General features: G+C 45.9%; 1 protein-coding gene across 7 annotated transcripts in view; it reads left to right on the top strand.

The window, feature by feature from the left end:
• Positions 1-14,635, top strand: part of LGALS2 (galectin 2) — a 36,719-nt gene extending 22,084 nt beyond the window's left edge. For 5 of the 7 annotated variants that reach the window (XM_078147273.1, XM_078147269.1, XM_020982544.2 and 2 more), the window contains 3 exons: positions 9,979-10,061; positions 12,945-13,104; positions 14,418-14,635. In XM_078147273.1, coding sequence (XP_078003399.1) covers positions 9,985-10,061; positions 12,945-13,104; positions 14,418-14,564 — 384 coding nt within the window. In that variant the 5' untranslated portion in view covers positions 9,979-9,984 and the 3' untranslated portion in view covers positions 14,565-14,635. Of the gene's footprint in view, positions 1-6,050; positions 6,196-8,400; positions 8,723-9,978; positions 10,062-12,944; positions 13,105-14,417 lie in introns of those variants that run through there. The other 2 variants (XM_020982546.2, XM_020982547.2) reach the window with 2 other exon arrangements.
• The last annotated feature ends 734 nt before the right edge of the window (positions 14,636-15,369 follow it).

The raw sequence follows: 15,369 nt of genomic DNA, 5'->3' as shown, positions 1-15,369 counted from the left end.
TTGTTAGAACCTTCGTCCCCTTTGAGCCTCCCGAAATACTCCCTCCCCCTGCATAATGGCTGGCAGCTTCTCCCATTCTGTGATTCAGGAACACTTTCTCTCTAGGCACCCCCCCCACCCTGTTTCCTCTATCCACTCTCCTCTGTCCCTGTTCTCCTCTGCCCACCCTTTCCTCTGTGCCACAGTTTAATAGATGCCTTCCACATTGTTGTTTAGTCATTCAGTCATGCCCGACTCTGTGTGACTATCTTGGGAAAGAGATGGGAATGGTTTGCCATTTCCTTCTCCAGTGTATTCCCATTTTGCAAATGAGGAACTGAAGCAAATAGAGAGATTCAGTGACTTGCCTATTATCACGCTGCTAGTAAGCATCTGAGGCTGGCATTGAACTCAGATCTTCCTGACTCCAGATCCTGTGCTCCATCCATTGCACTACCTAGCTACCCCATTTTTAGCACACTGTAGTGGGAAGAATGCTGGATTTTAGAGGCAAAGGATATGGGTTCAAATGAGCAAACCAAACCAAACCAAAAAAGAGCCTTGACCATAGAAAGCTACCTGTGGCGACAGGGAAGACCAACACAGAAACTTAGAAGAGGACAACAGTGCCAACATGCCTACATGCAGAGCCTCTAAGGCCATGTGAATTGGTGTCAGGCCCAAAAAGCCCTCTTGGAAGAGCTCAGAAAGGATTCTAAAAGTCAAATAAGAGAGGTAGAAGAAAAATTGGGAGAAGAAATGAGAGTGATGCGAGAGAATTATGACAGAAGTCAACAGCCCTCAAGAAAGGAAGCACAAAAATTGACTGACTGAAGGAAGCAACTCTTTAAAAAATAGGAGTTGGTGAAATGGAAAAAAAAATCCACAGAAGAAAACAACTCCTTTAAAAGTGGAATTGGCCAAATGGAAAAGGAAGCACAAAAGCTAAATGAAGAAAATAATTCCTTAAAAATTAGAACTGGACAAATAGAAGCTCATGACATGTCTATGAGGCATCAAGAATCAGTCAATCAAAATCCAAAGAATGCAAGAATAGAGGAAAATGTGAAATGCTGTATTGGAAAAACAACTGACCTGGAAAAAAGATCCGCGAGAGATAATTTAAGAATTATTGGACTGCTTGAAAGCCATGATAAAAATAAAAGCCTGGCCAGCATCTTTCAAGAAATTATTAAGGAAAACTGCCCTGATATCCTCGAACCAGAGGGTAAAATAGGCATTGAAAGTATCCACCAATCACCTCCTAAAAGAGATCCCAAAATGAAAACTCCAAGGAATATTGTAACCAAATTCCAGAACTATCAGATCAAGGAGAAAATACTGTAAGCAGCCAGAGAGAAACAATTCACATATCAAGGAGCCACAGTCAGGATTACACAGGACTTAGTAGCTTCTACATTAAAAGATTGGAGGGCTTGGAATATGATATACTAGAAGGCAAAGGCGTTCATAGTACAACCAAGAATCAACTACCAAGCAAAACTGGGTATAATTTTTCAGGGGAGGAGAAGGACATTCAATGAAATAGGGGACTTCCAAACCTTCCTGATGAAAAGACCAGAGCTGAACAGAAAATTTAATTTTCCAATATCAGACTCAAGAGAAACATAAAGAGGTAAACAGGAAAAAAAGAAGTGGTATTCAATAAGGTTAAGCCGTTTACATCCCTACCTGGGAAGATGATACTTATAACTCTTTTTTTAAAAATATAAATTTATTTATTTTTAGTTTTCAACATTTACTTCCACAAGTTTTTGAGTTCCAAATTTTCACCCCATCTCACCCCTCCCCCCACCCCAAGAAGGCATGCATTCTGAATATCCCTTCCCCTAGTCTGTCCTCTCTTCTATCTCTCCCCCCACTTCTCTTATCCCCTTCCCCTTCTATTTTCCTGTAGGGCAGGATAGATTTCTGCACCCCATTTCCCATATTTCTTATTTCCCAGTAGCATGTGAAAACATTTTTTTTAAACATGTTTTTAAAACTTTAGGTTTCAGATTTTCTTTCTTCCTCCCTCCCCACCCACCCTCATTGAAAAGGCAAACAACTCAATATAGGTTGTACATGTGCAGTTATGCAAAAACTTCCATAGTAGATGTTGTGAAAAACTAACTCTATTTCCCTTAATCCTATCCTGCCCCCATTTATTCTATTCTTTCTTTTGACCCTGTCCCTCCTCAGAAGTATTTACTTCTGATTACCCCTTTCCCAATCTGCCCTCCTCTCTATCATCCCCTGCTCTCTTGTCCCCTTCTCCCCCTATTTTCCTGTGGGGTAAGACAGATTTCCATACCCAATTGAATGTGTATGTTATTCCCTCCTTAAGCCAAATCCTATGAGAATAAGATTCACTCATTCCCTCTCACCTTCCCCCTTTCCCCTCCACAGTAAGAGACTTTTCTGGTTTTTTTTTTTTGTGAGATAATTTACCCCATTCTACCTCTCCTTTCTTCTTCTCTAGTATAATCTCTCTCATCCCTTAATTTTATTCTCCAGATATGACCCCTTAATCTTCAACTCACCCTGTGCCCTCTATCTATCTATCTATCTATCTATCTATCTATCTATCTATCTATCTATCTATCTATACATACATATAATTTTTCCTCCAACTACCCTAATACTGACAAAGGTCTCATGAGTTATAAATATCATCTTTCCATGCAGGAATGTAAACAGTTCAACCTTAATAAGTCTCTTATGATTTCTCTTTCCTGTTTACCTCTTCATGTTCCACTTAGTCTTGTATTTGAAAGTCAAATTTTCTATTCAGCTCTGGTCTTTTCATCAAGAATGCTTGAAAGTCCTCTATTTCACTGAATGACCATTTTTTCCCCTGAAGAATTATACTCAGTTTTGCTGGGTAGGTGATTCTTGGTTGTAATCCTATCTCCTTTGCCCTCGGAATATTATATTCCATGCCCTGCGGTCCTTTAATAGAAGCTGCTAAATCTTGTGTTATCCTGATTGTGTTTCCACAGTACTTGAATTGTTTCCTTCTGGCAGCTTGTAATATTTTCTCCTTGACCTGGGAACTCTGGAATTTGGCTACAATATTCCTAGGAGTTTTCCTTTGGGGATCTCTTTCAGGAGGAGATCTGTGGATTCTTTCAATTTCTATTTTGCCCTCTGGTTCTACTAAATCAGGGCAGTTTTCCTTGATAATTTCTTGAAAGATGATGTCTAGGCTCTTTTTTTGATCATGGCTTTCAGATAGTCCAATAATTTTTAAATTCTCTCTCCTGGATCTATTTTCCAGGTCAGTTGTTTTTCCAATGAGATATTTCACATTGTTTTCTAATTTTTCATTCTTTTGGATTTGTTTTACAGTGTCTTGATTTCTCATAAAGTCACTAGCTTCCAATTGCTCTATTCTAATTTTTAAGGAAGTATTTTCTTCAGTAATCTTTTGGACTTCCTTTTCCATTTGGCCAATTTTTCTTTTTAGGGCATTTTTCTCCTCATTGGCTTTTTGGACCTCTTTTGCCATTTGGGTTAGGCTATTTTTTAAGGTGTTAATTTCTTCAGTATTTTTTTGGGTCTCCTTTAGCAAGCTGTTGACTTGTTTTTCGTTATTTTCTTGCATCACTCTCAGTTTTTCCTCTGCTTCCCTTACTTGCTTCTCAAAATCCCTTTTGAGCTCTTCCAAGGCCTGGGACTGATTCATATTTTTCTTGGAGGCTTTGGATGTAGGAGCTTTGACTTTGTTGTCTTCTTCTGGTTGTATATTTTGATCTTCTTCTTCACGAAAGTAAGATAATATAGTCTGACTCTTTTTGCGCTGCTTGCTCATGATCCCGGACAATTACTTGAGTTTTAAACTCTTTGTTAAGGTAAGAGCCTGCTTCCAATGTGGAGAGTGTACTGTCCCAAGCTTTGGGGTTTATGCAGCTGTTTTCAGAGATACTTGTAGGGACCTGTAAATTTTCAGTTCTCACAAGGTGGTATGATAAGGGGCAAGGTGTTTACTCCTTTCCTGGCCTGTGACCACAAGTATTCCTTTCTGTCCTGTAACTGTAAGGAGAGGTTCCTCTCCACAGCCACTACAAGCTCCACCATGCCAGTTTCCTCCTCACCCCAGAACCGCTGCCCAGAACTGTGACCCAGATCCAAACATGGGCAAAGCAAGAGAGTCCTGCCTCAGGACTGGCAAAGAGATTCCTGCAATCCCTCTCTGATCAGCCACTGGATTCCCCCTCAGTCTGTGGTCTGGAAGCTTGGAAGCAGCTGCCCCCCCCCCCCGCCAAGCTCTTGGGGAATGGAGCTGAGAGCCCACTTTCCTTTCTCAGCACTGACAGAAACAGACTTTTCCCACTGACCTTTTAAGTTGTCTTTGGCATTGGTGGATTGAGGAGTCTGGAAACCTCCACAGCTGCCGGCGATTCAGTCATCTGAGGCCTGCTCCCGTTGGCTGAGGCCTGCGCACCCACACCGCGCTGCGCTCCACTCCCAGCACGGCACGATACACCTTTCTGATCAATCATCCAGGTTGTCTTGGGCTGGAAATTTGTTTCACTCTGTCTTTTTGTGGGTTCTGCTGCTTCAGAATTTGTTTAGAGCCATTTTTATGAGTATTTGGAGGGGTTTGGGGGAGAGCTCCAGCAAGTCACTGCTTTCACTCCGCCATCTTGGCTCCGCCCCCCCCTTATAACTCTTAATAACTGTATTTCTATTAGGCATTTAGAAGGAGTATACTTAGACGAAGTGTGTGGGTGTAAGTTGACTTTTATGTGATGATAAAAAAAATTAAGAAAAAAAGGATTGTACTGAGAAAATAGGAAAGGGGGAAGCAGAATGGGGTAAATTATATCACGTGAAGAGTCATGAAAGGACTATTACAGTAGAGGGAAAGAAGGGGGGGTGAGCATTGTTTGAACCTCACTCTCATTGGATTTGGCTCAAAGAAGGAATACCATACACATTCAGTTGGGTAGAAAAGTCTAACTTACCCTATAGGGAGCTAAGAGTGGAAAGGGGAAGAAGGGGGGGGCTGATAGAAGGGAGGGCAGATTGGGAAAGGCGGTGGTTAGAAGCAAGACACTGGTGAGGAGGGACAAGATGAAAGGAGAGAGAAGAGTATGAAAAGGGGGAAAATAGGATGGAGGGAAATACACAGTAATCATAACTGGGAGTGTGAATGGGATGAACTCTCCCATTAAACAAAAGTGAATAGCAGAGTGGGTTAAAAAACAGAATCCTGCACTATGTTGTTTACAAGAAACACATTTAAAGTAGTGAGACATATGCACTATAAAGGTAAAAGGCTGAAGTAGAATATATTATGCTTCAGCTGAAGTATAAAAAGTAGGAATAGTGATCCTGACCTCAGACAAAGCAAAACCAAAAATAGATCTAAAAAGAGACAAGGAAGGAAACTACATCTTGCTAAAAGGTACCATAAATGAAGTAATATCAATACTAAACATATGCACTAAGTGGTATAGCATCCAAATTCTTAGAAGAGAAATTAAGTGAGTTACGAGAAGAAATAAACAGTAAAACTATATTAGAGGGGGACCTCAACCTCCCCCTCTCAGAACTAGATAAATCTAACTACAAAATAAATAAGAAAAAAGTTAAGGAAGTGAATAGACTTTTATAAAAGCTAGATATGCTAGACCTCTGGAGAAAATTGAATGGAGATAGAAAGGAATATACCTTTTTATCGGTGATACATGGCACCTACACAAAAATTGACCATGTATTAGGGCATAAAAACCTCACAATCAAATGCAGAAAGCTAGAAATATTAAATGCATCCTTTTCACATCATGATGCAATAAAAATTACATGTAACAAAGGGCCGTGGAAATATAGATTAAAAATTAATTGGAAACTAAATAATTGAATCCTACAGAATTGGCCCCAGGTGCCCAAAGTTTTAGTTCTAGGGCTGACAGGCAGATGGGGTACAGAAAGTTCCTGGCCCAGGGTCGTGGAGGAAGAAAGAGGCATAGATAATGTGTTTGTTCTTCAGGAGAGGAAGATGAGAAGTGGAGATACTCCAGGAGAGTTCAGACTCCTTGGGCAAAGTCCCCAGGTTTGTAACCTTCCCAGAGTTAATGTGTAACCTTCTATCTGGACAGCTGGGAGCTATAAGCTCCTTGCTACTTCTGGGGCTCAGAGCAGATCTCCCCAAGTTACTGCAAACAGTATCTGCCAGTCACTCCTTCATCTGTAACAAAGATGTCAGAGGTAACCTCAAAGCTGGGGTGGGGAGGGCTCTCTCCTCTTCTTCCTTTGCCTCATTTATCTGTCTTCCTTTGGGTCTCCCCATCCTCCTCCTGCCCTGCCAGTCTTTGGTATATGAAATCATGGAAAGGACCCTGGATTAGGCATCAGGACACCTGGGTGCCAGTCCTTGTCCTTCCCCGATGTCACCTGTGTAGCGGACGAGTCACAAAGCTTTTGCGGGCTGCCCACCTGCCTAGCCTGTCTCTAAGAAAGGGTTGTGAGGGTCCAGTGGAGGAAGGGGTGAAAAGGTGGCTCTCATTCTAGAGGACCGTCAATTAAAAGCTGGAAGGGACCATTGATTCCAGCCTCCTTTTCCCCCTGTTACAGATGAGGCCCAGAAAGGGGAAAGCAACTTACCCAAGGGATTAAATAGCAATTAGGATTCTTCCAGCTCAGGTCCTGACTCTGGCTACGTGAGACCCTTCTTGTGCTTTATGCCTTTGCAGAAAATGCTGACCCCTTCCTTCCTGGAACGTACTCCTTCTTCATCCCTGCTTCTTACAATGCCCAGCTTCTTTCCAAGCTCGGTTTAAACACTGTCTTCCCCATGAGGCCTTTCCTGACCCCCCTCAATTGCTGACATCTCCCCCCAGTGTTTGTGTTGTTTAGTCATTTCCAGTCATGTCCAACTCTTCATGGCCCCTTTTGGGGTTTTCTTGGAAAAATACTGGAAGGAAGTTCCCATGTCCTTCTCTAGCTCATTGTAGAGATGAGGGCACTGAGGCAAACAGAGTGAAGTGACTGGCCCAGGGTCACCCAACTAGGAAATGTCAGTAATTTTGTATACATTTTATACATAACTGTATGTGTGCATATTGTTGCCTTTGATAGACTATAAGCTCCTTGAGGGCAGGCACGGTCAAATTTTTATTTTGTATCCCCAGTGCTTAGCATGTATATGCCTTTGCATATGCCAAGTGTTAAATTCTCATTGATTAGTTGATTCTGTCCTTAATCTTTCCCCGCTTTTGGCTCCCCAAATTGCCAATTGGATAAATCCTTTGAGACCTTACCTGGGGACTCTAGGCCCCTCCAATCTCTACTTCCACTATAGCCACAGTTCAGTAGACTTTGGCCCCTTCCAACTTTCAAATTCTCTATGTGGTGTGTGTGTGTGTGTGTGTGTGTGTGTGTGTGAGAGAGAGAGAGAGAGAGAGACAGAGTGTGTGTGTGTGTGTGCGTGCATGCATGTGTGTGTGAGAGAGACAAAGAGTGTGTATGCCTGTGCATGCATGTGTGTGTGAGAGACAGTGTGTATGTATGTATGTATGTGTGTGTATGTGTGTGTGTGTGAGAGACAGAGACAGAGAGTGTGTGTATATATGTGTGTGAGAGAGACAGTGTGTGTGCATGTGCATGTGTATGTGTGTGCGAGAGAGGCAGAGTGTGTGTGTGCATGCATGCATGTGTGTGTGTGAGAGAGAGGAAACAGAGAGAGCATGTGTATATGTGTGTGAGAGAGACAGTGTGTGTGTGTAAGAGAGACAGAGTGTGTGTGTTCACATTCATGCGTGTGTGTATGTGAGAGACAGAGAGTGTGCATGCGTGTGTGTGTGTATGCACGCGTGTGTATGAGAGACAGAGACACAGTATATGTATATGTGTGTGTGAGAGAGAGAGAGACAGTGTGTGTGTGAGTGTGTGTGCATGTCTGTGTGAGAGAGACAGAGTGTGTGTGTGTATGCATGCATGTGTGTATATGTATGTGTGTGTGAGAGTGTATATGCGTTTGCGTGTGTGTGAGAGACAGTGTGTGTGCATGTGTGTGTTTGTGTGTGTAAGACAGAGTATGTATGAGTGTGTGTGTGTGCATGTGTGTGTGAGAGAGACAGACACAGAGAGACAGTGTATGTGTGTGTGCATACACGTGTGTGTGTGTGTGCGTGTGTGTGTTTGTGTGTGTGAGACAGAGTATATATGAGTGTGCATGCGTGCATGTGTGTATGAGAGACAGACACAGAGAGACAGTGTATGTGTGTGTGCATACACGTGTATGTGTGTGTGTGTGTGTTTTTGTGTGCACACACACAGAGGGACTCTACATCATGGATGTAGAACCAGAAGGGTCCTCTGAGGTCGTTGAGGCCAACCCCCTCTCATTTACAAATGAGAAAACTGAGGCAGGAGAGGGTGGCTCACCTGAGGTAGGTGGTGGAAGAGGTGAAGCCTCTGACTTCAGATCCATTGTTGTTCTGACTGTCCTGTGCCAGGCTGTTGAGAAGGGAACGGACAGTCCATGTACCTTCAGTGTAGGGTGAAGAGTCAGTCATTTTTATGGCGTGCTTTAATGGAAACAGAGAAAACCCCCTTCTCCCATCCGATCTTACCCCTCTCTTGTCACAATGTCTGAAATCTCACCATTATTGCTTAACTTCTTTGTCCTCTGTGGAGATTGCCCTCCCTAGCCTCCTCATTTAAAATATCAAGGCCCCCAGGAGGATGAAGCGGGGAGGAGTGCCCAGCACCTTTGAGTGATTGGCTCTATCAGGTAATCCTAACAAGGATTGTTTACTTTGCCTGCAACTCTAATCAATTCACCATTGTATTTATTGTGTGAGGCTCAGTGCTAGGCACCTTGCGGTTTACTTATGCTTTAGTCACAGTGGCTACTTACAGGGTGTGGGACCCAGGGTGAGTCACTTCATTTTTCTGAGCCTCAGTTTTCTCATCTCTGAAGTGAGAGGATTGGACTAGAAGGTCTCTAAGTACCCTCCCAGCTTGATTCAAATCAATAAGCATTTATTAAGCACCTACTGTATACCACATACTGGTACATGGAGTGTATGGTGTATTCATTCAGGACCAGCACCTCTGGTGTGAGGGCTGCTCATCTACCTTTGGTGTCCGCCTTTACCCAACCTAGCTCTCACCTGTGGCTCCAAGAAGCTGAAGCATTCAAGGCCACACCCTAGTAAGCCATTTTGGCAGAAAGGCTGAACCAGGTTGAGGGTAACTGACAGGCCTCAAACCCATCAGTGAGTTAGGGGGATGTCTACCCTAAGCATGTAAAGACTTCTTTGGCAGAATGGAAAGATGAGAAGCATTTGTTCCAGTGGTACATTGGTACTTGTACAATGGCACGTGAGGGTGGCCGAAGCAGGCTCTGTGTGGCGCCATCTTGACTTTCATCTTGCCACTGGACTTTGATGGCTTTGGAAGAGAGAGTGAGGCTGGCGACTTTGCACAGCTCTGCCTCACTTAAATCTAATTCACGAACAAGTCGAGATGTTGCCCGTGACATCACAGGTCCTCTTTGAAAATGAATGAGGAGCAAGTGGGGCACATTGAAAGGCAGAAGATGGTGCCTATCCTCAAGAAGCTCACAGTCTAATGGGGAAACAAGAAGCTGCCAACTGTGACAGATGAGATGTGCAGAGAGAGGAGGTGGTGGCCTTGGGGATGGGAAAGGGCTTCTTAATGGATGCTAGGCAGCTAGTACAAGGGTTACCGTCTACATTTAATAGATGAGGAAAACCAAGATTCAGAAGGTTATGGGCTGCTCCAGGTTACCCTGCTAGCAAGTGTCCGCATGGGGAGATCCATTCTCTGACCACTGGTAGAGATGAGCCAGCCTTTGGGGTGAGCATGGAGAGGAGGTGATTGAAAACAAGCCTGGCACCAGATTGGCCCCCGGGGCGCCTTCCTTTGCCTTCTGACATTGGGGGGACCAGGGTAGTGACAGGGGGGACATGATGGGGGAAGCAAGGATGCTAGATCGTTACAAACCTGTCCTCTTTTTGGCAGAACAAAATGGAGCTTTACCACATGGAACTGAAGAAGGGGATGATGCTGAAGCTGAAAGGGAAAATTAATGATGACGCTAGTTGGTAAATCTGGGGGTTGGGGGGGTGGGATAGGGAGCCGGCTGTCCTGGGGAGCTGGGGATTATCAAGGAATTCTCAGAGGGCACGCCCGAACCCCTGCCGAGGAAGGTCCACAGTTTGGGTGGGTAACAGAATCGTGGCATGTCACAGAATGTTAGACTCACACTAGAATTCTAAGTGACAGAGTAACAGAACGTTCAACTTAGAATACCACGTATCAGAGAATGATAAAAATCTCAGAACAGGTTGTGAAAGTGATGAGAACTATAACTAACAGGGTGTTTCTACCCCAGATAAGTCAGGAAGCACCGGGCTGCCCTTGCTTAATTCTCGTCACCTGGCCCAGGGGAATTTCCTCTTTGGGTCCTGAAAGAACTGGAAGGGGATTACGGGGCTTCTGTCAGAGATGTTGGAAAGGTCATGGGAAACAGGGCAGGGACAGGAAGATCGGAGAAGGACAAAGCTTGTCCTGATTCTCCAAAGAGGGAAGAGAACAGAGTTTGCAAACTCTAGACCACTTGAACCTGACCTGGGGAGCTGGGAAAATCCCAGAAGAGACCATTAAAGAGATGGTTGGCAAACATTTAGAAAGGGAAGTGGTGATTACAAAGAGCCAGCAGGATTAGGGTTAGGATCAGAGTTAGGGTTTCCTGGGAATAGGTCATGCATGCCACACTAAGCTCACTGCCTTTAAATTTTTTTTTTTCTAAACTGGTAGAATGCTGTGAATATTGTTTGTTGGTACTGTTCGGTCATTTCAGTGATGTCTGACCCTTCATGACCCCATTTGGGATTTTCTTGGCAAAAAACTGGAACAGTTTGCCGTTTCCTTCTCCAGCTCATTTCACAAATGAGGCAACTGAGGCAAACAGGGTAAAGTGACTTGCCCAGGGTCACACAGATAGCTGGTAAGTGTCTGAGGCTGGATTTGAAGTCAGGTCTTCTTCCCTACTCCAGGCCTGGCACTATCTACTTCACCACCTAGCTACTCTTGAAACAGATTGGGAGGTAACGAAGAGGTATAGCTGTTCCCCAAGATGATGTGTCTGAACATCTGTGCACGTGGAGTCAGACATGACTGAACAACAGGAGGAGCTAATGAAACTTTGGGCTGCTTCCCGGCGTGGAGAGGTGACGGTCCCATTGTGCTCTGCCTCATCAGACCTGCTCAGGAGGATCCTGCTGGCTCTGGGGACATGGTTGAAGGACATGGACCGTGTTTAATATGATTGTACATGTGGGGCCCATCTCAGATTGCGTGCCATCCTGGAGGGAGAGGTTGAGGACTCAAAATCTTATAAAAGTGAATGCTGAAAACTAAAAATTAATTAATTGAATTTAAAAAAACAGCAACAACACTGAAGGCTGAGCAGATGGGTGGTCCAGTCTGACCCTGTTTTTAGGAAAACCACATTGGCCATTGGGTGGAGGATGGATTGGAGAGATGAGAGGTGAGGCAGAGAAGCCAGCTGGAAGATGGCGAGCAATAGTTGGGGTAGAAGGAACGAGGGCCCCATTAGAGGAGAGATTTGTAAAAATGGAAGCATTGACCTCTGGTAACACGTTGGGTATGTGGGGTGAGCACCAGTGAGGCACCAAGGATGGCACCAGCATGATGCACCTAAGGACCTGACTGGGGGTGGTGCCTCTGGCCAGGACACCAAAGTTGAGAAGAGGATATGTATTTTGTACATGTGTGTGCATGGCTTTTTCCTCGAGACAGCGTGGGCTCCTTGAGGGCAGACACTAGCATCAGTCTTGTTGGCTTCAGCTCCTGGCACAGTGGCCCTTCCTGAAGGCTCGTGGGATTGGGATCGTGGCTAACCCAGTGTCCTCTGACCCTTGGCTTCTCTGCCCTTCACTCCCATCACAGCCACACAGGGTGAATCATCCTCCTACCACAGCTTATTGCTTTCTCTCCCCAAAGGAAAAAACCGAAACTCTAGCTAATTAATGATATTGAAGGCCTCATTCCTAGAGCCCTGAAGGTGGCAGTGTGGCATGGTAGGCAGAGCTGGCCTCCAAGGTCCAGGTTCAAGTCCCACCTTTGATGGGATTCCAGTTCAAGTCTGGGTTCAAGTCCCACCATTTACTGGCTGTGTGACCTTAGGTAACTCACTTCCCTTAGTGCCTCAGGTGACTCCCAGGACTACACATTGTAGGCCTGCTAGTCTGCCTCGGTAGAGGGAGCATCTTCACCTGCAGTTTCCTTTCTCAGAGAAATCACAGGTCCCTTTAAGGTTTAGGAAATGCTCTCCAGACGCCAGCCCTGGCAGGTTGGGAGATATGGAAACAGAGGCTCAGAGAAGTGAAGGAACTTGCCTGAGGTCACCCAGCTAGCAGGCCCTGCAGGTCCAGCGTTCTGTGCCTCTGCCTCTTGGCATGGGCTCTATAGGGAGACTCCCGATGTTGGCGATGCCAGCCCCAGCCAGATTCGCCCTAAACTCTTGACTTTTCCCCATCCCTTCCATTAGCTATGGAGGAGCTAATACAGCTTGCATTTTCAGTCTTTAGTAAAAGGTGAACATCTCCAGATTGTCCTCCTCTGCCAAAGACCTTCTGGTTCTCTCGAGTCAGAGGAAGCCTCTGGTCAGTGCCAAGCCTTCCTAGGGACATTTGGAGTCAGAAAACCTGAGTTCAGATCCCACCTCTGTGCAGCTTTAGGAAAGCTACTTAACCTCTCTGGGCCTCACTTTCCTCCTCTGTAAATTGAGTTCTCTTTCCATGAGTTGCTTCCTCTCTCTTGGGCCTAATATGTGAAACAAATTGCTGTCACTAGACCTTCAAGCTTCTGCCCTCTGGGATACCTTGAGGACAAATCTCTTCTCCTATCCTACTCTCATGGCCCAGACTGACCACTCACTCCCTGCCCTTCCACATTGGCAGGTTTGCTATTAATCTGGGCAGTGGTCCTCAAGATCTGGCACTGCATTTCAACCCCCGATTTGAGGAGAACATTATCGTCTGCAACTCCCAAAATGGCGGCAGCTGGGAGAAGGAGCACCGTGACGGTCACGTGTGCTTCAAGCCAGGGACAGAGATAAAGGTGAGAATAGGGGACAGGGGTAGAGGTGCGTTACGGGTCTAGTGGGAAAGGCAGGGTTGGCTAACCCTAAGAGCTGTGGACCTGGGGGAGAGAGGCCTGGGTTCCAATCCCACCAGATACTGGCTGGATGACCTTGGGTATTTCACTTTGGCATCATTTTCTCCTTTGTGAAAGGGGAGGATAATGTCCATGATAGCTCTGTAATAGGGTTCCAGGTGAGGGCCAAATAAATCATGTGAACATCTATTTAGACACTTTGAAAAGTGCTAACCAGTCCTGATACTGATAAGCTTATCCAAGATGAAGATTAGGTGACTCAGGCCACACTCCCTCACTTACTTGTTGTGTGAACTTAGGTAAATGGCCTTCCCTATCTGGGTTAATTCCCTTATCAGTAAAATGAGGGAATTAGATTAGATGAATGGACCTTTTGTTCCCCTGGACAGAAGGTCCACTCTAGGAGGGCAGGTTCGGCCCCCAGCACAATCCGTGTAGATTAAGGGGGGACTACTTCATAACCCTAAAGGGCTCCATAGGGTTCTGAGCTATTAGGAGCCTAGTCCTCAGAGCTGGAAGGGCTCCCCTTATTTTACAGGTAAGAGAACTGAGGCGCAGAGAGAGGAGGGGGAAGCGAGGTGGCACAGTGGATAGAGCATTGGCCCTGAAGTCAGGAGGGCCTGAGTTCCAATCTGGGTTCAGACCAGACACTTGACACTTACTAGCTGTGTAATGCTAGGCAAGTCACTTAACCCCAATTGCCTAAAGACTTTAAAAAAAAAAGAGACCCAGAGAGGGAAAGGTACCTCCCTGAGGTCACACAGCCAGTCAGGGCAGAGCTGATGTCTGTGCCCAGGTCCAAATGACTCCATTTGGGGTTTTCTTGGCAAAATACTGGAGTGGTTTGCCATTTCCTTCTCCAGCTCATTTTACAGATGGAAACTGAGGCAAACAGAGTGAAGTGACTTTGTTACACAGCTAGTAAGTGTCTGAGGCCAGATTGGAACTCGGGGAGATGAGTCTTCTCTGTTATTTAGGAGGAAATAGCTATCTTATCTCCCAGGCTCCCCCTCTACCTGCCAGTCCTAACAGGCGCAGAGAGTGATGTGGTGGAGACAACGGTTCTGACCGAAGTCTCTCTGTGGGTCCTTGCACAAATCACACTTCACTCGGCCCCAGTTTCCTCATCTGTGAACAAATGGACTGGACTCAGATGGCCTCCTTCCAGCCCTAGACTCAGGATTCACCTATGGTCTTTGCTTGATTGGGATTCTTGGATAACCCCCGGCTTTCTTTCCCTTCTCCCCCCTCCACAGCTGACTGTGACCTTTGAGGAAGATGAATTCCAGGTGAAGCTTCCTGACGGTCACCAAGTGAAATTCCCCAACCGGAGGGGGCAAGGCCACCTCCCCTACTGCTGCGTGAAGGGTGGAATCAGCCTCACCTCCTTCAAGGTGGAGTGAGGACAGAGGGTGGCGGGCCTGAGCAGCTCCCCCCCTTCTTAACCCCAATAAAGGTTTCTTCTTTCTCACCACCCAGGCTTTGGTGTTTCCTAGTAATCTGCTTTTCCCAGCCCTTACTATGGGTGGTGGGTGTTTGGACTTCTTTCTTCCATCTCTTCCATCCTGCACTATGACAGCCAGTAATGGGCACTGAGAGAGGCCTTAGAACAGGGGATGTCAGGGCTGGGAGAGGCCTCGGAATTCTACCTAGAATGACAAAGCTTAGAGATCTTAGAAGGTGGGCAGGTCTAGTAGGACCCTTAGAATTCATCTAGAACTCTCTTCAAGAGTACAAGTGGCCAGAAGGATGAAGTCTGGAGCCAGGACGAGAACCAGATTCTTGCCTCTGAGGCCCCCGTTGCCCTGATTAAGGGGCCAGGAGGAAAGTGGGGAAATCGCGTGAGACCCATTTCTGGTTGGGGGATGTCCTCGAGTGAATCACTCCTTCACCTTTCAGGGCCTCAGTTTCCTACTTTGTGAAAAGGACTCTTCCTCCCAGGGCTGTTGTGTTTTGTAAGCCTTGGAGTTCTCCAGCAATGTGAGCCTCTGTTGTTTCTGGCAGCACCCTGTGCCAGGCACCTGGGGGCAGGCAGGGGAGGGTCTAAGCCCCACGTTCCCGGAAAGGGAGATAAGGCTCGTTCCCCCATCTCCTGCACACAGGCACGCACCTGCACCTTTATCAGCCAGGACATTCCAGTCTTGTTATTCATTACCGATCTGTTCCCCTCTGCCCCCAATGCCTACAGCTGGGGAGGCCCCTCAGCCC

This window comes from Phascolarctos cinereus, unplaced genomic scaffold (assembly GCF_003287225.1).
Source record: "Phascolarctos cinereus isolate Bilbo 61053 unplaced genomic scaffold, phaCin_HiC Scaffold_1;HRSCAF=81, whole genome shotgun sequence".
Classification (NCBI taxonomy): Eukaryota; Metazoa; Chordata; class Mammalia; order Diprotodontia; family Phascolarctidae; genus Phascolarctos; species Phascolarctos cinereus.
This window is presented reverse-complemented; position numbering and strand designations above follow the sequence as displayed.